Consider the following 26,124-nt stretch of genomic DNA (forward strand, 5'->3'; position numbering starts at 1 on the left):
AATGTAACGTTGCATGTCCACTATACTTCAATGAAACAAAAAAGATTTGCTTTAAAAGTAGTTATGAACCGATTCATTTAACAGATACTTAGCTGAGGGCCAACAGTTGGGTGTTTTGGGTTCCTGGGAGGCATTTCTTTTAATTCAACTCTAGCATAGCTTCTGATTTTGCAAATCTTGAATAACTTCCACCTCAGAAAGAGCTCCCCTTTTTTCTCACCTTCCTGCATATAGTCGGTCTCTTCCTGGGTTTTTGCTTACCTCACCTAGACCTATAGGGAATTCATTCTTTGGCATCCCCAAAGATTATTAGGAGTAAGGTTCCAAAAAATCTTCTGAGGTGAAAACTGATTGGTTTTTATAGCATTCGTGGGTGTGTACCTGTTGCCTCCTGTGTTCCACTGTTCGTTCTGTGTCTGGGCACATAAATTTAACCACTGCTCATGGCATAGATGTATTTAGCTAGAGTATAGTAATCTCTAGGATGAATCTTTGAAGCTAGTGTGTAGAAGAAGATACCTGATGGTTTTAAAATGGTTAGTCTTCAGAACACCAGGATCTAGCTGGAGCTTGTTTATGTTTACGGTGAAAAATTTCTGTTACACATTCTTAGAGATGTTACATATTCTTAGAGATGCTTTTTTCTACAACAAAGCTTATGAATATAAGAACCGCTAAGGGACCATTCTAACATGTAGGCCTGTACCAATAGGCCAGTTCATTTTGTTTGAATATTCTTTGTTTGGTGTCTTAAATTTCAGTTTCAGTGGGAGTTTCTCCAACTATAAACTCTGAAATATTCTTATTACCTCAAAAAACAATTTTATGTTTGGTAGGTAGGTAGGAAGGAATGACCTAGACAGTATTTTTAGAATAGCAGCTCTTTAAAAAACTACTTCATGGAGAAAGTTCCTTACTGTCCATGTTATGAAAAATGAGTTTGTCACTCTACTTGTGTACTTCATGGTATAGGGGGAATTTGCTTAAGCTTTTTCTCCCTCTCCTTTTTTCTGTGTATCAGACTTCTACAGTATACACTCCTTTCTCCCTTTCAGTGAAAATTTTTAAGAAATAACTTGTTTAAAATTAATTTGAATACTTTGTCTTTTTATTTGCAAGGGACATCAAAAGTAAAAATGTGCTGTTGAAAAACAACCTGACAGCTTGCATTGCAGACTTTGGGTTGGCGTTAAAATTTGAGGCTGGCAAGTCTGCTGGTGATACCCATGGACAGGTAAGGATGATAACTATAACCTGTAAGAAAGAATAATCTTGTCCCATATTTTCTTCGAATGGCATATCTGGATTGAATTGTTCTAAAATTATTGTGATGGTTATTATTTCAGCATCTAATACAGAATGACTCTCTTAAAGTAATACGTTAAATTTGCTGAGGAAGACATTTTCATGTGGTGAAAGACTGTTAGGAGCTCCAGTGGTTTAGATCCATTCATAAAACAATTTAGACACATATGTCATGGGATTCTGTTTTTAAAACAAATCAAGTTAGAATCCAGCACATTTAAATAGATCTAATTCTTAGGGAGTTCTTAGTATTAACTCAGTAGTTTTAATTTGTTAACTCCTTCATCATCCTAAGAGGAATGGCAGAATAATCAGTCACTATTCATGCTACTGTGTATCTATTATCTGTTTTTTTTTTCCAGACAATAATGATAGTTTCTTGCTTCTTGGTCTTTAGTGCTTCATTACTTCTTAGCTTTTCTCTGAATTCTCTCCAGAGTTCAAAGCACTTATAAAGCCCTGTGCAATGAGCCTGTCTAGTCAGGATCTTGTACCAAGAGCTGTCAACAACAGGAATCTTTAAGAGAGCCAAATAGGAAAGTAACATTATCCATACATTTATCCTCAGAAACTGTAAGGTTAGTAAAGGTGCTTTCACTCCAAAAGATCACCTTTTTGTTAAGAAGACCAGTTTAACCTGAAAGGTGACATTTCCTTACCAAGTTGGTATGATTATCTCTTCATCTTTCAAATCATGGAAATAATTTGGTAATCGAATACTCAGCTTTCATTTTTCCTAGTATATTGTCCTCCAAGAATAGTTATTAAAGAATCATCGCATAACAAATTTTGACAGTATTGAATAATGATATAAGAATCTAGTTTAGAGCAGTGGTCAGCAGTCATAGTTCTCGAAAAGTTGACACCAGATGTGTTTGAAAGAAGGCAGTCTTGTGGAGTAGATTACAGAGATGGGAGATTGTGCAGGAGGCCTAGGGACAAACGTCTGAGCTGATAGTGTGATTATCATAAAACTGAAATTGGGAAATACTTTAATCCTCTGGCATCTCATAACCCTCCCCTCCTTTTTTTATGAAATAATTTTGGGACCCATTCATATCTTTTACTGCCCTCTCAACTGGTTTACATGAGAAGGAAAAATAATTACATAAGTGGTTCCCTTGACTTTATATTTCATGGACCAGAAAATTTCGAAATACACTTTATTGTACATTTTATATACTGCAAAGAATGCTGGAGAAAAATAAGATTTTTATCTTATTAATTTATAAAAGAGGACATTTTATGCTTGAAGGTAGTTGTCATTTCATAAGAAAACTACTTTGGATGGCATACATTTATCTTTAGGAGGTGTTCAGAAATGCTTGCTCCTAGTACAATTAGTTACTCAGAGTAGCAAAACAGAGCTGCCATTTTTTTTCTTTCTTTAAAACATTCTCTTATTAAATGAATTAAAAACCTGAACTTGGGAGTCTTAGTGATCTATTCCTTTTTTTTTTTTTTTTTAAACACTTCAATTATATGTGTATTTGCAGATAATCATCTAACTTCTAGTCTAGAGATTAGTCACCTAAGGATAGAGCTTTTTGGAACCCATTATCTGGGCTACTCCCTAAATCTACAAAAACTCAATTAGATTGTGATCCACCCAGCTATCTTATAAAATTTTTAAGCGTTCATATATGAATACTGTCAACCAAAGCAAGCTATAGTAGCTTGGTAACCATAGTTACATTACTAAGAAATACCAAATTGTTAGGGACAGATATAAATAAAGAATGCCAAGACAGAATTCATGAATAAATAAATATTATAGACTTTATAGAAATAGAACTTTAAAAAGTTTATCCATCCTTTACTTGGCTAATTCTTTTTGTTATATACTATTTTTTTTTTTTTAACAGAGAAAGAGAAACCCTCAAAAAGGAGTATTTTTTTTAGACACATTTCAAACAGGAATCAGAAGGGCAACTGAAAAGTAGTTTTTCTTGTCCTCGTCTCCAACAAAACCACCAGTGTTTTTGTGATTACTTCCAGAAGGGGGAAAAATTCTAAGCCAACACCCAGCATGTCTCCTGATGTATTTATTAAGTATACCCAGAAAGGATCTTAGCATATATACTGTTTTGTTCCTTGCTGTACAGTGTTTTTGGGAATCTTTCCTTATCAGTCCAGGTTTACCCCCACATTTTTTAAGAGCTGCATGGTACTGTTAAAGCAATCCCTACTGATGGAAACTTCCCACTTCCAGTGTCTTGGCTGTTACTACTTGAAACGGAATAAAATTCTGCTGGACTCTGTAGTCTGGTGGTCATAATTTAGTTACCTGATAGCAGACCATGCTTGGTTTTGTTTCTTTTTACAGAATCATAAAATACTAGTTCATAAAGTTAATGAATAAGTACTGTTTGCTTTCAACATCTTTTTCAGGTTGGTACCCGGAGGTATATGGCTCCAGAGGTATTAGAGGGTGCTATAAACTTCCAAAGGGATGCATTTTTGAGGATAGATATGTACGCCATGGGATTAGTCCTGTGGGAACTGGCTTCTCGCTGTACTGCTGCAGATGGTAAGGGAAAAAATATTTTTTAAAAAGATATGCCTACTGCCTACTACACATGTACGAAAAGGGATGATTACACTCAAAGGTATTATGTTAAAGTACAAAATTTTTTTTTAGGTAGACTACAGGTCTCCAGTAGCTTAAAGAGAATTCAGGAGGCAGGGGATGAGGGCAGGCTGGAGAGGGAAGGTATTGATTGATATGTATTGATCTTTACCATTGCCAGGTGTTTTGCCGGGCACTTCACATACGTCTAGCTTATTTCCTAAAACGACTTTGGAGGTAGTTATTATCTTAGTTTTACCAGTGAACAATTTGAGTCTCAAATTTTAAGTAGAAATTAAGCGGATTGTCAGTTTTAGCTTCAAGGTGGTACATGGTGAAACCTAGATTTGAAACTCTGATCCAGATGTAGGGACAGGGCTGCTACTTTTGTAGGTCCTGCAGGTCCTGCCTGCCCTCAGGTTCCAAAGTCAAGTTTCATGGCAAGAGAAGATGGATGAAGAAGAGCTGGGGGATTTTCCGTCCCAAGTCACTCACAGCTGAGTCTGTTCATCACTCCCATGATGCCCAAAATATACCTAACCAGATGGAATTTACAGTCTGTCCTCCATGACAGAATTGAGCATGCCTTTGGATATACCATAGGTTAAATCCTGCCTCCTAAAAGCATCGAAAGTCTGAGCCGATGTAGACATTATTGTGAACACCAGCTGCATTCTCTATCACACTGGTTCTACAGGATTCCTATTCTTTGTTTTTGTTATTTAAATCCTTGTTCAAGTCTTATAAATATTTGCACTGATTGATTATAAACTTGCATACTATATTCCTGGTGTGAGAAAATTAGTCCTTAGTTCTTCTCATAAGGCCTCTATTCTCTTGAATTGTGTTACAGCACTTTCTTTTGGTTGTGCAGATACAAGGCAAACATCTTGACAAATGTAAATTAGCTTGATCTTTTTAAATTTATAATTACCTAAAAACTTCCTGCAGATTGTGAAAGACCATAGAAGAAACTGTAGAGTACTTAAACCAACTTAACCTGTGTTTGTAAGAATATTTTCCGAGTACTTTAATGGTTTCTCAGTGTAGGACAGACTACCTCTGGTACATGAAATTTGATTTGGGGTACTGCGTTTTTTTTTTAATTATTTTTAAACGTTTATTCATTTTTGAGAGACAGAGTGGGAGCAGGGAAGAGGCAGAGAGAGGGGGAGACACAAAATCCGAAGCAGGCTCCAGGTGCTGAGCTGTCAGCACAGAGCCTGACGTGGGGCTCAAACCCACAGACTGTAAGATCATGACCTGAGCCAAAGTTGGATGCTTAACCGACTGAGCCACCCAGGTGCCACTGGGGTACTGTGCTTTTAAGGGGAACTTGGTAGAGTGCTCAGGAATCGACAGCCATTCATTCTTTTAAGATCATGGGTTTGGCATGGGAGTTGATCCAGACCTAAGAAAGTTTGAAGCAATTTGGATATAATTCTAGCTTAGAAGTTCTATGCAAGGAAGAGTAAGCTTGAATGTTCAGTGTAGTTTGGCTCAAAGTGGAAGAGGAGGTATGTTTATTATGTGCATTTATAGAAGCAGAAGTAGGTTGGATGGCAGATACTCTAGGAAAATATATTTCATAAGAACTTTAATAATATGAACTCTCCAAATCAAACCATTAGATATGGTGTTATGGGGGATGTACAAGGCCCTGCCCTTAAGTAATGTGCAGTCTAATTACGGGGATAAAATATACCCTGGACAATTAACTCTAGAGTAAGGTAAGTGTGAACGGTCCAGCTCTGTGCTCAGTACGTACATATCCAGTGAGTTATTTTGGATGAATATAATACCTGAGAAATGTAAAGGAGTGATATGGGAGTTTAGAGGAATGAAAAATGCTTTTTTTCCGGGTAGAAGGGTTATCAGAGAAGTTTTTATGAAAAATGAAAAGGGCAGATGCTGACACTTCTTAAATGCTTTTGCATGTGCTATGAAATACTTACAGATTCAGGCTAAGTCTGAAATGGGGCAGGAGGGGATGGTGTGAACACTGCTAAAGTGAGTGCTGTAAACTTTAAAATCAGCAACTCTCAGACTTTAATATGTACTGAACTCCCGGTAAAGTTCATGTTCTGACTCAGTAGGTCTGGGCTGGAGCCTGCTATTTACATTTCTTACAAGCTACTAGTTGGTGCCAGTGCTGCTGACCTGTGGACTGTAGCAGGAGCGGAATAGACCCTCTAGAATGCCAATACTCTGAGGCATTGGAAGCGCTCAAGCAGACACGGGCCATCCAGGCATTGAGGGAGGAGTCTTCCATATAGACAGGGTGGAGTTAGATGTTAGACGGCCTTCTTCTCTCCAGGAGTATCTCTCCAGGAGTATCTGTTACAAGGTTTAGGTCTATACAGGAAATTGCTCTTCAGTGACTGGTTTCCTTCAAGGGCAGGTCAGGAGTATAGTGATTGAAAGCACAGACTTTGGAGTCATGCAGAGATGGATTCAAATTCCAGCTCCACCACTGAATGCTCTTGTGTAAATCATGAACTTTTCCGAGCTTCTTTCCTATCTGTAAAATAGAGGTAATGCTCCCTTCACTGCAGAGAGGTAAAATGTAAGTAAATGACATATGTGAAGTTCCTATTTAGGATAAGTGCTTATAAGATTATTAATTCGTAACTGCATTTTCCTATTTGAGTATGCCTAAAAGGAACCGTTTATTTTGTTGAATAAATCATCTGTGAAGGCACATTCTGAAGACTGGTTGGGAACCCTATTTGGAGAGTATGTTTGTGATTTTTTAAAAACTATTCTTGGCAGCTCTTTTGAGGGCAAAGAGGTGTGACTCTCAGGTACATAGTTGTGCAGGCAGAGTGTGGGGCGGGGGGAAGGGGCGGTTAGGGTGTGTCACAGAGTAAAGATTGTTACACAAGACATTGCCCCAAATTGTCAGAAATGGAAGCGCCACTGTTTACCCATCTGATTTGAATTGTAAGAAGTACCTTAAAGGGACATTATAGCCTTGATTTGCAAATATTGATAGGGAAGTTCCCTTTGTCCTATATACATATGGAGATTGGCATTCCTCATTCGGTAGATAAGAAAGCTCCTTTACGGAATCCTTAGCAGGTTTACATGCCAAATCACGGAGTTTTTGATTTCTCCTAAATTAGCATTTGGGTCAAACTGTGGCAGTAGTTGAGTCTGTTTCTCTCCTGTCATTATAGCATGTTAACAGTTGGGAAAAGGTGATACAGAGTATGTTTCAGAAAATTTGTTCCAGTTTGGAAGTCAGGAAGATTTGAATTAAAATGACTTTTTTTCTTTACATTTCAGGACCTGTAGATGAATACATGTTGCCATTTGAGGAGGAAATTGGCCAGCATCCATCTCTTGAAGATATGCAGGAAGTTGTTGTGCATAAAAAAAAGAGGCCTGTTTTAAGAGATTATTGGCAGAAACATGCTGTAAGTTATACAGTAGCTTTTCATTTGAAATTCCAGTAAAATGCTTTTCAGAGAATGATTTCTATCTCTGCACACTTTTCTTCTGGGAGGATTTTCTGGGGAGGTTATATTCATACAGGATATTCTACCTAGAGTTCTGGAAACAAGAGAATTTTAGAGCTATGAGGGAAGACGGTAAAGTCATAGAGCCTAAGGCGGCTCTCATTGCTGTGGTCCTACGAGTTTGTATCCTATTTGGAAAGCTTCCCAGGGGGAAGGAGTACCTGACACTGAGCGTGTGGATACTGGGGTAACCTTGATGATCACCACCTAATGCTAGATTTAAAAGGGAAGCCGTTTTCTGCTCTCCATGTTTTGATTTGGGATTGGGATATATTCAGGTTAAGAATGCTCTAAAACTAGAGACTTAGGTAGGTGCAGAATGGAACAGTATTGCCCTCGTTATTTTGGCCCAAATATAACTGGAAATGTCGATAAAATCAGGTAGAGTATCTCGAGGATGCTTTTCTAATATTTTTTTTCTATTTAACTACAAGACAGAAATGCTGATATTAAGAAAACAACAAAAATTGGTTTAAAAAAATACACCTTAGTTTTGAATCCAGTTCAAGGGTTAGCATCAAATTGACCTGGTTTATAAGCAATGGATAGGGATTTTTTGAATTAAAAATACCTAATTACCTGCTGTGAGTCTCCATTGTTAAGAAGTTTGATTTTTTTAATGCTTTTCTTCTGTTTCCTGCATATAATAGATATTCATAAGTGGATGTTGACAAATAATATCAAACTTGGCTAATCTTGAACTTTCTTTGACTCACAAAAATAGCAATTTCTTTTTGGAAATATTACTGTTTCCTATTAGAAAACAAATTTTGTGTGTATGTTTTTCCTTTTTAGGGAATGGCAATGCTCTGTGAAACGATAGAAGAATGTTGGGATCATGATGCAGAAGCCAGGTTATCAGCTGGATGTGTAGGTGAAAGAATTACTCAGATGCAAAGACTTACAAATATCATTACTACAGAGGACATTGTAACAGTGGTCACGATGGTGACAAATGTTGACTTTCCTCCCAAAGAATCTAGTCTATGATGGTTGCACCATGTGTACACACTGAGAAACAGGACTCTGAACTGGAGCTGCTAAGCTAACGAAACTGCTTACAGTTTATTTTCTGTGAGAAATGCGTAGGATGTCTCCCGGACACGTCAAGATGACCCTCATTTGAAAATGTGGCTCTGGGAGACGTACAGCATTGCCTGCAGCAGAGACGTGAAGGACGTGAGACTAAGAAAAGTTGCAGACTCTAAAGAAACTTTTGAAAAAGTGTACATGAAGAACATGGCCCTCTCCAAATCAAGGATCTTTTGGACCTGGCTAATCAAGTGTTTGAAAACTGACATTGGATTTCTTAATGTCTGTCAGAAGACACTAATTCCTTAAATGAACTACTGCTATTTTTTTTTTTTAAATCAAAAACTTTTCATTTCAGATTTTAAAAAGGGTAACTTGTTTTTATTGCATTTGCTGTTGTGTTTCTATAAATGACTATTGTAATGCCAATATGACACAGCTTGTGAATGTTTAGTGTGCTGCTGTTCTGTGTACATAAACAAAGTCATCAAAGTGGGGTACAGTAAAGAGGCTTCCAAGCATTACTTTAACCTCCCTCAACAAGGTATACCTCAGTTCCACGGTTGCTAAATTATAAAAATTGAAAACACTAACAAAATTTGAATAATAAATTGATCCATGTTTTCTAACAAGGTATTACAAATTCACTGTGTTATTTAAGAAAAAAAGGTAAGCTATGCTTAGTGCCAACACTAAGTGGCCATTTGTAAAGCAGTGTTTTAGCTTTTCTTGTGCTAGCTTGTAATTTAAGGAAAAAAAAGTGCTGTTTTTTGAAATGAAAAAATGTCATTTCCCCCTTCTTCCCATGTTTTAAAGCTTCATCTTCTATCCAGTTCCCAAATTATTGCATACTTACCTAAGTATTTTTTTTTTTTTTTAAAGGTGTGCTGTGTTTGGGGAATATTTGAAAATTTAAAGCATGATTTAAATTTTTTAAAGTGAGCTGTGACACTGGAAAGCTCTTCATTTTTATTCTTTTAAAATAGATTTTTTTCCTATTTATATATGTAAAATTGTAGTGTATTTCTTTTCACCAAACAGTGTGTGGGACATTCTTTATCACTGTTTAAGGATCACCTCAGGAAGTGTCATTACCCAGAATTCCTCACTCTCTGCTTTGAGACTTGTAACTTTATCACTATATTTCTGCTTGGTGCCATCTTGTCAGAGTAATATTTGATGTCTGTGATACATGAAGAATTATCCTAGGATAGAGGTATTAAATTTTAAGCACAGATTTCAGATGTTACTGCTTTAAAAAAAAAAAAAATCAGGGATAACAAGTTAAACTTACAAACTTAAAATATGCAATGACATTTAGAGGTAACCGATGTTGATACAGGTAATATAACCTAGCCTCTTCCCATAAATTGCTTTCACAACTATGATATTTAGAATAGTTTCCTTGATAAGAAAATGGAACTGATGGTAGGTAGGTGCCAAAGTGCTTTTCAAAACACTATTACATTAGAATATAATTGGATTCTTCCTCAAATTTATACAGGCCAAAGTAAAACATTAATTTCCTGAATTTCTAGATTACTGACCAACAAATAGCCAGTATTATGCTATGTACTTTTGTCAGGTCATTTAAAAATCCATACATTAATTTTATACAAGAATTTTTTACATGTCACTATCAGGAGCTCACTGTGAATGTATTATCTTCAAATGGCTATTTAACCACACAGTACACTACGTTTTACATATAATGTGCACTTAATCTCTGGGAATAATATATTATTTATAGATAATGCATAGGTCAACAGACTCTAAGCAGGGAGGGAAAGAAGAGTAATAGCATTGTTGTCTGTGTGCCACACACCATACAGAATTTTGTGCTCTTGGGTCACATATATACCCAAGTTTTCATTGTATTCCTAAGAATTCCCATTTCAATGTTGAGTTTCACCTCTTTATTTCAAAAAGTACTTGACATCTCAATTTCTTGATTTCGTTTTACTTCCACTTTGAAACTTACCAAGATGGGAAAATGACAATGTTCATAACATGGAAACTGTCAATCTCCTGAAGACCAATTTCTACCTGTTCTAAACATTTAATTCTATTTTTAAGAGTAAAAAAAAAAAAAAATCAAATCAAAACAAAAACAAGGAATATTATGATGAATGTTTGGCTTATGTGAGCACTTGAGATAAATTTTATAAGATCAGTTATTTTCTCTTCATGTTAGAAAACATTTTTAGAAATCCTGGGTATTATACTTAACTCTAGCTAACCAACTTTAAAACTTGTATCCTTTTGAAAACTATATTAATAGAAAAACACTTTTTATAAGCAGTAAAATAAGAATGTTCCAGTGACTACCTGTCCTGATACCTAGTCTTGTTAAAACTTTCTTTTGCAGGGCATTTTCATGTTAGGTTTACAGTCAGTGCAGAGTGGGCAAGCTTACAAAAGGTTTGAGCTAGGGATACTGAAAAATAGATCCAAGAATGAGAAAAACGATGACTTCTTTGTTTTGGGGTGAACTGAGACCCCAATATTTTTTTCCTCATGTGTATGGTGCTCTTTATGATTCGTCTTGTATTTTGCCTTTCTGATACCCATCAGAACTGCTGCTCTTCCACTCTTTAACCTTGCCCAAATCTCCGCATAAGGAATGCTTTATGATCAACTGCCATAGGACTGATGGATTAACCAGTGTTTGGCTTTATTCGAAGTCTATGCCCTGCACAGCTCTTGTATGTATTTTAGATGCTAGGAAGTTTTTAGCATGTGAAGTGTGACTCTCGTTTGAATGTTTATTACAGGTACCTTGTGAATTCCAGAACAGAGACTGTGCCTCACAATTGTTGGTCCCATGAACTTGCACTATCTTTCATGGTGATGTTTTAAAAATACAATCAGGAAAACAAAAGGCGTTTGGATTTAAAGTAGAATCATCTGTCATCAAATTTAAAAAGAACCTCTTCTTCCTCCTTTCCTCAACCCTAAGTAACAGCTACGTTTAAGTAAAATGCAGGTGGGTAGGGGAAAAAACCCTGGCCAGATGATAGTTTAAGTGGAATTAAACTGATTACTATTTTAGAAAAAATGCTTCTCCACAAATATTTTCCAGTTTCTCTTTTTTACCTTTTTAAAAAATTACTTTTTAGAAACATTTGGTATAATGTGCATAAAATTATTTACTGATTTATGGGCAAAATGATACAAGTAGCATCTTGATTGAACATCATTTACCTCAGATATTCAACCAGCAGTACATTTTTTATGCAGTCTCAATCCATATCCTATTTGTTACCTCTCAAAATATTGGTAAGCAATTATTTTAGCTTTACTCTGTATTTCTTGTCAGTGTTTTGGGCACAGGTTGTTGTACTACTGTCAAATTGTACTTGCTATTTTTTTCTGCAAGTATTTAACAAAAAGCTAAAAAAAAAAAAAAAAAAGCCCCATAAAACCCCACCTTGGATAAGTGATTGTTAAATATTGTACAAATAAAATGTATGCTATCCCCATTCCATCCCCGAGTTAAATAAAAAAAAAAAAAATGAGTATCATATTATTTGCTTATGCAGTTTTCCTTTTGCTATACATTCTTTTGTTTTGTTTTTGAGAGAGACAGAGTGCTCGTGGGGGAGGGGCAGAGAGAGAAGGAGACACAGAATGTGAAGCAGCTCCAGACTCTGAGCTATATCAGCAGAGCCCGACGGGGGGTGGGGGTGGGGGGCTCAAACTCACAAGCTGTGAGATCATGACCTGAGCTGAAGTCAGATGCTTAACCGACTGAGCCACCCAGGCGCCCCTACATTATTCTTAAAGAGGGGAAAAGTAGCTCTGTAATATGGTGAGGCTCACACCTTGAGATATGCAAGAATGGAGACAGTGGTGAAAGAAGGCAAGTTTATCAAGGGTGGCATTTCCCTCCTTTATTGTCTAAGCAGACTGCATTCCCACCAACGTTTGTATGTTGGTCCTGCCAGTTTTAGGAAACCAGAGGCTAGCTGGCATTGGTTATACAGAAACAGAAAAATGTGGCTTAGGAAATAATCATCAAAGATATAAACTACACTTCTTAAGGGTATATCTATTCTACTGAATGAAAGAATTCTGGCATTTTCACTTAGGGTAATCAATCAGTAAGAGTAACTGTCAAACTAGCTTTGACATTTTTGTTACCAAGGCTTTTGTTTATCCTGTGGCTTTCAAAGGAAAGGGGGATAGAAAGCACCAAATTGTAGCACTGAGTGTCACAGTTCACTCCAATGAATTCTCAGTATTTTTGAGGGTAAAGGTGAAGGAAAGGACATTTAAGTAATGGTGGTTTGAAACAACCTGCACTGCCTTCTAAACCAAATGAAAAGGCAAACTATGGTGGAATATGCACTGAATCTCTACTGAAAGATTGAAATTATTTTCCACAGCGTATTCTCCCAAACTGATTCAAAAGTTGATAGATGGTGTATACTCAACATACACAGCATTATGATATACTAAGTTTGGACCAACAGGTTTTAATTCCTCAGAGCCATTCACAAGCATGTGCGCGTGAACTGGAGAGGTGTTTTGTTTTGAGTAAGATCCTGTTTCGGATAGGGCACTGGAGGGATCACACTGAGGCCTCTAAAACTCTTCCCCACCTGTTTTCCAATCTGATGACTCATGGAGCTCATGTATTTTTTTTTTTTTTTAATTTTTTTTTCAACGTTTTTTATTTTTGGGACAGAGAGAGACAGAGCATGAACGGGGGAGGGGCAGAGAGAGAGGGAGACACAGAATCGGAAACAGGCTCCAGGCTCCGAGCCATCAGCCCAGAGCCTGAAGCGGGGCTCGAACTCACGGACCGCGAGATCGTGACCTGGCTGAAGTCGGACGCTTAACAGACTGCGCCACCCAGGCGCCCCTATAGCTCATGTATTTTTGTGCTGTTAAAAGGCTACATGACTAGTACGTGAAGAAAATATCCTTAAGCCTTATTTGTTAATATTCTTAAAAATTTTTCACTAAAGATTTTCAGATTTTTTTATTGATGATGTTTTAAGCAATTTAAGAGATGGACCGTAATGTTTTTCCCAGTACATCTTAGCTTCTTTGTATTAGGGAATACAGAAAGGGGAACATCAACACTCCTCCTCTCAATGCCTTTCTAACGTAGGCATGTTTTATTTGTATGACCTTTTCTAACTTTTTTTTTTCTGATTTGCTTTTAAGAACTGTTTCACTGAGAATGATGTATAATATATATGTTATATATATAAATATATAATCTGTATACCTGGATGTTGAGGAGCTTCTGTAGGTCTTATGTATCCAGGAAGGCAGATGAGAGCTTCCAGCCTTTTAGTGGCATGTTAAAAAAGCTAGTAATTTGCAATCTTCAAATCAAGTTCTTTAGGTGCTTTCTTTCACAATGAGTGCCTTTAAGGCAGATAATACTTCCCTAAAATAGTTCAGAAATTTTTCTTAAAGGGAAAACTTAAGCTCAAGTGAAAAATCCTTGCTTCTAGTTAATAGTGATGCTACCATGCTAAGTATTTTGGCAAAATATCCCCTAAAAATCTGTAGACTATTGCATAGAACCAGTATGCAAGCCTTACCTTTACTGAGACACTGCTGAAAAGTAAATGACAGTGATCTGAAGACTGAGAAGGCAGGGAAGGACCAGCTATGTCTGCAAAAAAATAGGCTGAACTGAAGAGCTACTTTTATGCACAGAAATCTTACATTCCATTCTTCATCTGCTATTTCTTAAAAACCAGATAAGTCATTTCTTACAGCATACTTTAAAAAATATGTGCCAAAACTCGTTAATGCATTTTAGCTCTTGATGGCAGGGCTTTGGTGTCAGTCAAACCTGAGTTGAATTCCAGGATCTGTCCATCATTCTCTACCTCTGTGATTCTGAACACTGCCACTACCATGCTTTCCTAACAGAACCTGAATATCATAGGGCGTTTGATATTCAAAAGGTTTATGAACTACACAAGCATATGGACTGTCTACTGTAAACCTTCCATGAAAACAATAGGCAATTAAATATTCTTGAATAAAGGAAGTCACTAACTTACTAAATTTCATTTTAAACATATACCTGTATTAATTCCTGGACTCCTGAATTTATGAGGTGCGCATTTTCCACATTCGCTTTAGGGATTTTTGATACAAATATATTTACCTGATAGTGCCAAGCACTTCCCATTAATTGTGAGAATGTTTTTCCAGGCATTTCCTAAAGTCCCTATTAAAAAGACTCATTCTAAATTCTGATACTTTGGGCCTATGACAGGTGCAAGAATATGCCTGGTAAAAAAAAATTCTACAAGGCATTCTTCTATAAATGATGTAAGTACCACTTTTGAGAAGCCTGGAAGAAAATGTTCAAACTTTTCTTTTTTCTTCCATGTGAACCATCTTCTGGCCAAACTGGTCAGTATCCTGAGCTAGAAAACCTGGGTCTGGGACAGAAACCAAAAATCCATGGAGAAAACCAATGCAGCACTTCCCATTGGACAAAAACATTACTCATCATTACACCACAACTCTTACCATTGTTTCTTTACTGCTTTAGGGTTTGTGAAAAACACTTGGCTGCTGGGTTGGAACGAACTATTCAAATATATATGCCACATAAATACTTGACAAGTGTTAAATAAGCATATGGTTCATTTCCTAAAACAGTCACATTTATTTCTTTGAACTCTTACAATATAATCTAAACCACTGGAATTATAAATCATGTAACTGTTCATGATTCAAAGGCAAGACATAGCCAAGACCTACATGTATAACAGTCTCCCATAAATACAAAAATACAGTTTTATAAATATAAAAAAATGTAATAACATATCTTGTTAAAGGACAATAGCTTTTAGTTCCTTAGAGAAGTATGCCTGAAACTCCATAAGTGAAGCCACTGGTTATGTTCATAACCAGCTTAGTGAGGATGTTGCCCACTGCCTAACATCTGTAGGACAGTTGGGGTATTTCTGCAAAGCATTCATAATTTGAGTATTATCCAAAAGTAGTTTCATCAGCTGGTACTCTCTCTGTGTATTTACTGAAGTTCTTTCCATGGGCCTTATTAATTCTAATTGTTGTAAGTGTTCAAAAGCCTGAAAGATGAAAGAAACAGTGTAAGTTGAATAGAGGAAGCAAAATAACAACATTAATCCAGTAAACAATTAGGTTTGTGGTCAGTTGTAGAACAGAGTACCAGGAAACAAAACTTAACAGAAATCAGTAGGGTTCAAAACAACTCTCATCAACCTCACAAAAACTCCATGTATCAGGTGAAGCAGAGTCAAATATAAGTTCTGTCCCTGCACTGTTGAATGTGAACAGGGCAAACTCTAATTCACTCTGCACAATATGGTTTTTCTTCCAAACCTCATTCGATATCTAACACCTAATAGTACTTAAGATAAAGGAAGCGCTTTTAGTTCTCTCTAAAAACCCAACATCTGATGCCATAACCTGTAAAAAAGTCCCTTTCTTCCACCTTTCCCTCTAATAGTGTTGTCTACTGTTTCATCTCACCTCTAACATTCATGTATTATGTCTTTTCTCACCCTGATTATTGTTTTAGGTATTTTATTAGTGTATGAAGAAAAAGAAACCATTAATGACTACTAACCATTAAATACTGACACATTGAAAAAGATTCTGGAACTTTCTATTTCTATTATATTGTGAAAAAATATCAAATATATACTTTATGTATCATAAGAATTCTTCCAATGAAAAGAAAAATAGACACCAGTCATTTCTGAAAATGAGAAAATATCGGCTGCAGGTATTATTGGGGCTGAATAAAATTGAGAGCTAAAATATATCTAGGCAGCAAATATTTTATTTAAAATGTAGAAACAAGCAGCTACAAAATTGCTCATAAGAATTTAAACGTTCATGTAACGAAAACTATCACACAAACATGGACATTAGAAAGGGGGGAAAACCAACCTCTGGTAGGCTAAACACACTTTTTCTGTTGTTTTGAAGAAATGGCAATGCTCTGTAATCACATTTTTTAGTTGGTAGAAGAAATAAAATTCTGACCACTAAGAATGATAAAAGACTTACGGGTCCACTGCTTTTAAAAAACAAACAAACAAGGGGTGCCCGGGTGGTTTAGTCAGTTAAGCGTCCGACTTGGGCTCAGGTCATGATCTCACAGTTTGTGGGTTCAAGCCCCGTGTAGGGCTCTGTGCTGACAGCTCAGAGCCTGGAGCATGCTTTGGATTCTCTGTCTCTGTCTCTGTCTCTCTCTCTCTATTCCTCCTCTCTCACCCATGATCTCTCTCAAAAATAAATAAATGTTAAAAAAAAAAATATATATATGTAGATGCACACACACACACACACACACACACACACACACACATATATGTATATTTAAAAAAAAGAAAAAAAATGCTTTTTCGCAGAAAGTCCTTTAGAGCTGCGTTGTCCAGTAAGGTAACCACACAGGGCTACTGCTATTTGTGGAACCTGGTTTCAATTTTTTTTAATTAAATCATGTAATTAAGTTTAATTTAAAATTTGATAGTCAAGTTGATTAGAAAATTTTAAGTTTGGAACAATTTCAGAATATAAATCTACTTCAGCTACAAATTTTAAGCAATCTAAAGAGCAAGTATTTCCAATGAATATTTAGTGAATTAAGATGTGTTTTAAGTGTAAACACACATGAAATTTTTAAAATGTAATACATAAGAAAACATAAAAATAGTTTAAAAATCTTCTACACTGATAATAGGTTAAAATATTTTCATATGTTAGGTTAAATAAAATTTATAATTAAAATTAATTTCACCTTTTTAACATTTTTGTTGCTACTAGAAAATCCAAAATTACACTGTGAGTCACGTATTTCTGGTGGACAATGGAATGCTCTAATAAAGTTCCTCAAGTTTTAAAACTTACTCCAACTCCTAATAACACTTCGTATGTCCTCACTCTCCCATGAAATTTTTTCCCTTAGTTTCTTAATGGCTAATATCTGCATTTTTGTCTTTCTACTGCTAAGATTACAAATCCAACCCTTGGATTGTAAAGGGACAGAGTTTTATTCATGCATTTGATGAACTGCAATATATAGTTCTTTGCAAGATGCAGTGCTAGAAACAGACAGTAGAGGGCAGTATATTCCCACAAACTGGGAAACCATTGGCTGCTTTCTTCAGAATTCAAACATTTCATTTTGAGATAATTTTGGTCTGTTACACACACACAAAAAAGCTCATATGGCAAATACCTAATGTTTCCAAATCAATAAGAGAGTAACTATGATATATACAATCAAATGATACAAAAATATACCTGACAGCAGAAAAATAACTATGGACTTCTTAAATCTTACCTTCATGACAACAGGTTTCTCAAAATTATAAACAGAATGGGCCTTCCTTTGAACAAACTTCTGAAACTCTGTACAGAAAGCAACAACAACATTAACACCTTCAAATAAGCAGTGAAGTAGAGTCAGAAAAAAACTACCAACATCTCATCTCACCATTATAGACCATTTGAAAATTAAAGGGCTCCTCTTCATAGATGTCATTTAAATGTTTCATTGCTATTATAAGACATATTTCCAAGACTGACAGACCTATAGTAAAAGGGAAACAAATTATGAGTTGTAGTTTTCTCACTGATCCAGAAGATTGAAATAACTGTCCTCTCAACAGAATGATAAAGTGAAAGACATTATTTTGAGGGGTGGCAGGAGATCAAGACCTCTCCAAGGTTCAAATGTGTTTCAGTCACAATGACTTACACAATCCTAAGCAAGCTACTCACCCTTCCTGGGCTTAGCTTTCATATAAGCAAACTATGGATCTTCTTAAACTTATAGAGATGAGAGACAATATCATCAAGCACTTATCATATAGCCCATAGTAAACATAAACTGAAATGGCAATTATTATGTTTTAAATCACACAGCTTCCTTGAATATTGAGAGAAGTCCTAAACTCTTGGAAATTATATCTAAAAGTTTCTTTTTTTTTCTAGACAGAAGAAAATTCATTAGATTCTTAAAAGGGATAGTGAATCCAAACTGGCTAAGAGCCAACTCTCTTTACTAGTACTCGATGCAATGTGAATCCTGCAATACAGTGTTAGCTGGACTTTCAATGTAGCAAGGGAGGCACATCAAGTTTCCTTCACTTTAAATGGGAGTGATAATACCTTTTGCAGGGCTGAGTTAAAGGCTGTATGGATATATAAGTAGTCTGTATCATACCCAATGTCAAGCATAATTTTGAAAGAATTCCATTATAGCAAGTTTCTCACCATGTACGATATTTGCTTTAGAGTCCATGCTACAGAACTGGTGGGCCTCCATCATATCTGCTGCAGTCATAAACGGGTGTGATGTTGTTACACGATTTAAAGCAAGCATCTAGGAAAATGTGGATCAGAAAAACATTTACATCTAGGAAAATGTGGATCAGAAAAAAATATCTGGAGATATTACTGAACAAAATTTCTTAATCTGGAGTCTATTCTCAGAGTTAGTATTAATTGCTTGGGAAAGGTATTCTCATGCTTAGCTCTATTAAAATACAGTATTTCAGTACCAATGCCATGTAAGTCTGTAAGAGCATAAAAAAAAGTTCTTGTTGCTCTCTATACCTCTTCCCATTTGCATATCTTATTTACCATTCCTCAAAAGAGAAGCATTTAAAAAGGAGTAAGGCAAGGAAGAGAGCCAAAATAGGTAAGATTACTATTCAAAGGTTATTTTGATTTCATGGGAAAATGGAGTAGGGAAATACCTGAGCTCACCTCCTCCCATGGACACACCAAAGCTGCAACTACATATAAAGCAACTCTGTGAATGCCCTGAAAACTAGCAGCTGAAGATATTTTAAAAAGCCACACTGCAAAGGGTAATAAAGGCAGAGATGTGGTTGGGGTAGGAACCAAATACCCAGTGCAGTGCCCCACAAGCAGGAGGGATGTCACTGGTGTGGAGGTCCTTCCTCAGGAGTGAGGGGTTCAAGCCCCACAGTGGGCAACTTCTGCCTTGGGTATCTGCACCAGGAAGACAAGCTTCCATAATGTCTGGCTTTGAAAATCAGTGGGGCTCAATTCTGGGAGAGCCAGAGGGCTACAGGACATGGAGACTCCATTCTTACAGACCCCATACGCAATTTCAATTGTTCAGAGGGAGCAGTCTGAAAATCGTCTGGGCCATACAAGAAGGTACATTAACCAATTTAAGGTATGTGCTGGAGGGGCAGGATTCTGTAGGAGCTTTCTTTGGGAATGGAAATGTTGGCAGAACTATTTTTCTTGTCTTCCTTCAGCTAAGCTCATTAGATACTTACAGGAGCCAGCCGTGGCACTATCCATCTACCTTGTTAGCACCACTATCCATGCCAAGGGCATTCCCCTGTGGAACAACCCCACCCAAATCACCCACCTAGTAGGTATCCCTTCCAAATGAGTCCTACTCAAGGAAAGAGGGAGCCAGCCCCACCCACCAGCAAGCACAGAAGAGTTATGGTGGGATCTCACAACCAGCCACACAGGGGCTGCCCCACCCACCTACCCTCAGCAGCTACATTCTGCTCTCTCAGCCACAAGGGCCAGCTCCACCTGCACACACTGGTATGCCCGCAGTAGTTGTGGTGAGGCGCTGCAGCTATTTGGGCCAGGAGCCAGCCCTGACAAGTGCGCCCAGTACCAACAGGGGAGTGCAAGCAGCCCACAAGAAACAGCCCTGAAAGCTCCAGTTCTAGTGACCAGAAAGGATTGTGTTTCTGGGCTCCAAGGATGCCTTCTACATGAGACCACACTACCTTTAAGACCAGGACATGTCGCTGACCTACCTACTATAAACAAACACAAATTCAGACAAAATGAGGAGACAGAAGAATATGTTCCAAATGAAAAAAGACAGAACCTCAGAAAAAGAGCAGAACAGTATAATTAAGCAATCAGCCTGATAAAGACCTCAGAATAATGGTCACAAAGATGATCACCTAACTTGGGAGACGAGTGGACAAACTCAGCAAAAACTTCGACAAAGATATAAGAACAATAAAAAAGAACCAATCAGAGCTGAAGAACACAATAACTGAAATGAAAAATAAGCCAGAGGGAATCAACAAATTAAAAGATGCAGAAGAATGGATCAGTAATCAGAAAACAAGGTAATGGAAAAGACCCAAGCTGTACAGCAAAGAGGAAAAGGAATCTTGAAAATGAGGATACATTAAGGGACCACTAGGACACCAAGCATACTAATATTCACATTACAGAGGTCCCAAAAGGAGAAGAAAGAGAGTAGTGGGCAGAAAACTTATTTGAAGAAATCATAGCTGAAAACTTCCCTAACCTGGAGAAGGAAACAGACATCCAGGTCGAAGAAGTACAGAAAGCCCCAAAGAAGATGAACCCAAGGAGGTCTACAATAAGACACATAATATTCAGAGTGCTGAAAGGAATAAACCTACAACAAAGAATATTCTACCTAACAAAATTATTATTTTGAATTGAGGGAGAGAGAAAATTTCCAAGATAAAGTTAAAGGAGTTCATCACCACTGAACCAGCCTCACAAGAAATGTTAAAGGCACTGCTTAAAGCAAAAAAGAAAAGAGCTCAAGAGGAATTTTTTAAAAATTTTGGGAAAAAAAATTCACTGGTAAAAGTGAACATATAGTAAAGGGAGGAGAGCAATCACTTATAAAGCTTGAAGGAAGGTTAAAAGACAAAAGTAATACAATCAACTATATCTATGATTAGTTAAGGCTTATATTAAAGGATGTAAAATATGAGACCAAACACATAAACTGTAGGAGTTGGAGGAGAGTTAACATGCAGTGCTTTTAAAATGCTTTTGAATTTAAACAACTACCAACTTAAAATAGATTAACATACAGTGTTATATTTATATATGTATATATATGTGTATGTGTGTGTGTATATATATATGTATATATGTACATATATACATATATAAATACACCTCATGGCAACCACAAACCCAACAACTTAAAACAGATACACAAAAAATAGAGAAACGAATCCAAACACTATACTAAAGAAGTCCTCAAATCACAAGGGAAGACAACAAGAGAAGAATAGAGAACTACAAAAGCAACCAGAAAACAATTAACAAAAGAGCAATAAGTATATACCTATCAATAACCACTTTTAATGTCAATGGACTAAGTGCTCCAATTAAAGACATAAATAAGGTTGCTGAATGATTAAAAAAAATAAATAAATAAACAAGATCCATCTATATGCTGCCTACACAAGACTCACTTCAGACCTAAGGATATATGCAGACTGAAAAGTGAAGGGATGGAAAAAGATACGCAAATGGGGGAAGAAAAAAAAAAAAGGCAGGGTGGCAAAGGTTCTATCAGACAAAATAGACATCAAAAAAAAAAAAAAAAAAACACAGACTGTGATAAGACACAAAGGACATTATGTAATGATAAAGGGATCAATCCAGTAAGAGAATATAACAATTGTAAATATATATGCATCCAACACAGAAGCACCTAAATATATAAAGCAAATATTAACACAAAAAGGGAGAAACTGACCATAATACTTAAAAAAAAATTTTTTTTTAATGTATTTATTTTTGAAGGAGAGAGAGACAGAGCATGAACGGGGGAGGAGCAGAGAGAGAGGGAGACACAGAATCCGAAGCAGGCTCCAGGCTCTAAGCTGTCAGAATACTTTTTATAATTACATTAATTATAATTTAATACTCCACTTACATCAGTGGATAGATTATCCAGACAAAATCAGTAAGGAAACATGGGCCTTAACACACTAGACCAGGTAGATTTAGCAGATATATACAGCTCATTCCATCCAAAAACAGCGCCAAACACATTCTTCTCAAGTCTATGTGGAACATTCTCTAGGACAGGTTACATGTTAGGCCAGAAAACAAGTCTCAATAAATTTAATTAGACTGTAATCATATTAAGCATGTTTTCCAGGTATAATGGTTTGAAACAGGAAATCAGGTAACATGGGGACTATACTTATGGTGAGCATTCTATAATGCATTAAAATGTCGAATCACTATGCTGTGTGGCTGAAACTAGCATAATACTGTATGTCAACTATATGTCAATTAAAAAACAAAGTATTATTCAAAGCCCTAGACCAAATCACAAAGGCAGACCTGTGACTTGTATAAACTTTTTGGCTACCAAATTAGCTAGTTCAGGTTAGTGTTATGTGACAGAAGTTACCCACTTTATGTTCAATTGTACATAAAAGTTACCCACTTTATGTTCAATTGTACATAAAAAAAAAAAAAAAAAAATTAAAAGCCAAAATGACACCCAGAGACAACTTGTCATGTAGCTACTTGGCTTTCCAACAATTTGAAGATTCCTTTAAGTGTAATTTTCATAACATTTAAATTTAGTCGGTAAGCAGAGTTAGCAGATGAAAATGTTATGACAACTGCTTACATTTGAATTACAGGTAAACAATGAATAATTTCTTAGTGTAACTATGTACCCTGTAATATTTGGGAAATATTTATACTAGAAATTCTCCCCCATGTTAACTAGGGCCCAGGGTCCTTAGTTGAACAGAAGAGTTTGGAAATCCTTGTCCTTCATTTCTCTATTGGGAGAGAACCTGGTACATAGTAACTCCTTCTCTTACTCATAGTCTTAACTGTAACTTTTCCCTTTTATTATAAAATATTTGTGACATACAAAAAGGCAAAGGAATGATGTAACAGATATTTATGACCACTTCCTCAGCTTATAAAATATAATCTTACAGACTCTATTTCTTCCCTGGTTGGACTCCTACTCTTTCTCGTACAAAAAACCATGCATGCTGTTATACTTCTACTACATATGTATACATTCCTAGACAACACAGTGTAATTTTTAAGTTTTATATAAATACCATATTGTACTTATGCAACTCTCTTCATTGAACATCTATTCCGAAAATTTACCCATGTTGAGGTATCAATTCCAGTTTATTCATTTTCCCATCATATATCCTCATTGATAGATATCTGTTATTTCCCTTTTTTTGCAATTATAAACAAGGTGGCTGTAAGCAATCTTGTACATGCCGTCTTGTGCATCTGAGTTTCTCTGGATATCTAATTTACCAAATTGTTTTTCAAAGTATCTATACATATTTACACTACTCGCAGCCATAAATTTAATAGTCACAGATATTTATTATACCATTAGACTTACATTTCTATATACTAACAATGAGTATGTTAAAAACATAATTAAAAACAAGGTATCATTTACATATGATATCTGTATAATATAATTTTCAAAGAAAATGAAGTACCTAGGTATACATTTTAAGCATGTACAAAATATGTGTGGTAAAAATTATAAAATGATGATGAAATAAATTAAAGAAAAACTAAGTAAAAGGAGAAATGTATCATAGTCTGGATTGGAAGATTCAGTGTAGTAATCATGCTAATTCTCCCAAAATTTATCTGTAGGCTTAATCAGTTCCCATCAAAATGTAATTACCTAGTGAAAGAAAATGAGTGGTAAAAATAAAATGAATACAAACCAATAACATGTGTAATGACCGCAGATTTTTGCTGACATTGAAATGCTTTTGTAGTACTTCTCGCACACTTCTATCTTCTGTGAGACACTAGAGGGGAAAAAAAAAACAGTAAAACAGGTAAGTAGTAAAAAGGCAGTTTAAAACCTAACTATAATGTTGTGCCTCACTTGTTGCTGTAGCTCATTAATTCTGACATTTATTTATTATTAAATATGTGTTGGTTTTATTTGTAGAATACAAAGATCAAAATAGGTCAAAATGAAATTTCCAGTCTATTAATTTTCTTCTTATCCATGTTGATTAAATATACACAAAAGTAAAACAATCCTTAATATCCCAAACTTTCTGGTCTAAAAAGGGAATCTATAGTCATACCAGTGGGATGACCAAAATTCAGCACAAAATACAACAGAGAGTAAGAATTACTATATTTGGGAAAACAAGGTAAAGCATTACAAAGAATGCTTAAACTGTATGTATGAGTCAATACGCTAAAAAGAAAGCATTGCATCTACAGGGAACAGCATGAGCAATGTAGGAAGATTGTGGCATACTGACAGAAGATGAGTAGTCCTGTACCTCCAAGTTTCAGTTTTCTCCTGGTCAGTTCCTGCTAAATCTTCTCACCTTCTGTTAACTAAACAGGAAAGATTATGACAGTGGCTAAGGTCCTTGAACTTAGCTATAGTACTCTGGGGGAATTTCCTTTGAGGAGAATTAGTTATGGTCCTTTTAAATGCTCTTTTACAGGAATTTCTCTTATACTGCCATGCTGAGATGGTGTTCATTCTACTTATTTGATTCATTTGGGGTAGGACTACAACAAACATTCAAGTTAGGCATAATATCCAGGTTCAACCTTATCCTGAATATGTTTCTTGGATGAAATTCCACAGGCAACCTGTTATCTATACCATTGCTTTGGTTTTAACATGGGAATCAGAAAAACTTGCTGGATAGTCAGTACTGAGAGACAGGATAGCTCCCTCAATGCAGCCCTCCCCTCTTACAGGACAGGGCCTCTGGCCATGGTGCTGACTTATTTTTCAAATGAAGTTCCTCTATTAGCGCACCAAAAGTAAGTGGCAAATGAGGATTAGGATAAAAGGAAGAAAACTCTAGAACTAACTCCAGTTGTACTAGTTCTACCTTATTAAAAAACTGCAAAATTGTAAAAAGGAAACAAACAAAAGACCAGACAGTCTTCTATCTTCTCACATTCATTTCTACCATCTGCCCCTAAATTCAGTGATATAGAATCAGCAAAAAATGACCAAAAACACAAGCGTTAGCCATCCTCCTACCACACGGCTACCATTTTCTAAATCATCCAGAATTATGCTTCATCAGTAACCCTTATCATCTTCCTTTATATACCCACCCAGATGCACAGAATGCAATATAGCTGGGAAGGACAGAAAGATAAATGACAGCACAGTACAACCTGGGCTATGTAATTCATCTTGGGAAAAGACAGGAAGTAGAGACAGAAATAACAGAAGACCTGGCAAAGACATTTAAATACTATGAAAGACTGCATTTGAATGTCTTGTAACTGTACAGGGTGAAAGTCTGTGAGGCACTGAAAGTGGATTCAGAGGCCAAAGATCCAGAGCTCTGATCTGCTACAGACCTATTTAAGGAAAGGGACAATGTGGAAGTACCAAATATAAAGGGTTCCTAAAGAACAGAATCTTATAGTAAGATACAGTATCAAAAAAACTTTCCTGAGCTGACAAGTATCTGAGTCCCAGGTGAGATTAACTTGGGGAGAAGGGTACAAGGGAAAACCCACACCTAATTATATCATAGCACAATACGTGAATTTTAAGAATAAAGTCAACCATTTTTGCATACAATTCTGTACAGTTATACTAAGAATAATATGAAGTATCCATCAGAACAAAATGGGAAAGGGAAAGCAAAAGTAACATGCAAAGTTTGAACTCTTTATGTAGTAACAACTTCAGTATGTATATGTTTGAAATGCTATAAACCAAATAATTACTCCGTACTAAAGGGAGGGAGATAGGCATGGATATAAGGAAAACTTTTTTTTTTTTTTTTTTTAAGAGAGAGAGAAGGAGAGAATCTTAAGCAAGCTCCAAGTTCTGTGTGGACCTCAACATGGGGCTTGAATCCCATGACCCTGGTATCTTGGGCCAAAATCAAGAGTCAG

The 26,124-nt window shown here is 36.2% G+C and overlaps 2 protein-coding genes across 14 annotated transcripts in view; one reads left to right on the top strand and one right to left on the bottom strand.

The window, feature by feature from the left end:
- Positions 1-9,342, top strand: part of ACVR2A (activin A receptor type 2A) — an 81,019-nt gene extending 71,677 nt beyond the window's left edge. Inside the window, exons 8-11 of the mRNA XM_042994408.1 lie at positions 1,120-1,234; positions 3,697-3,835; positions 7,163-7,293; positions 8,191-9,342. Of these exons, the coding sequence (XP_042850342.1) occupies positions 1,120-1,234; positions 3,697-3,835; positions 7,163-7,293; positions 8,191-8,385 (580 nt within the window). The 3' untranslated portion in view covers positions 8,386-9,342. The remainder of the gene's footprint in view (positions 1-1,119; positions 1,235-3,696; positions 3,836-7,162; positions 7,294-8,190) is intronic.
- A 5,714-nt stretch (positions 9,343-15,056) lies between these two features.
- The window catches only part of ORC4 (origin recognition complex subunit 4), an 81,597-nt gene continuing 70,529 nt past the window's right edge, over positions 15,057-26,124 (bottom strand). For all 13 annotated transcript variants that reach the window (XM_007078551.3, XM_042994418.1, XM_007078548.3 and 10 more), the window contains 5 exons: positions 23,946-24,032; positions 18,685-18,793; positions 17,903-17,998; positions 17,750-17,817; positions 15,057-15,503 (listed from right to left, as the gene is read on the bottom strand). In XM_007078551.3, the coding sequence (XP_007078613.1) occupies positions 15,315-15,503; positions 17,750-17,817; positions 17,903-17,998; positions 18,685-18,793; positions 23,946-24,032 (549 nt within the window). In that variant the 3' untranslated portion in view covers positions 15,057-15,314. The remainder of the gene's footprint in view (positions 15,504-17,749; positions 17,818-17,902; positions 17,999-18,684; positions 18,794-23,945; positions 24,033-26,124) is intronic.

The sequence above is a fragment of the Panthera tigris genome, chromosome C1 (assembly GCF_018350195.1).
Source record: "Panthera tigris isolate Pti1 chromosome C1, P.tigris_Pti1_mat1.1, whole genome shotgun sequence".
Lineage (NCBI taxonomy): Eukaryota > Metazoa > Chordata > Mammalia > Carnivora > Felidae > Panthera > Panthera tigris.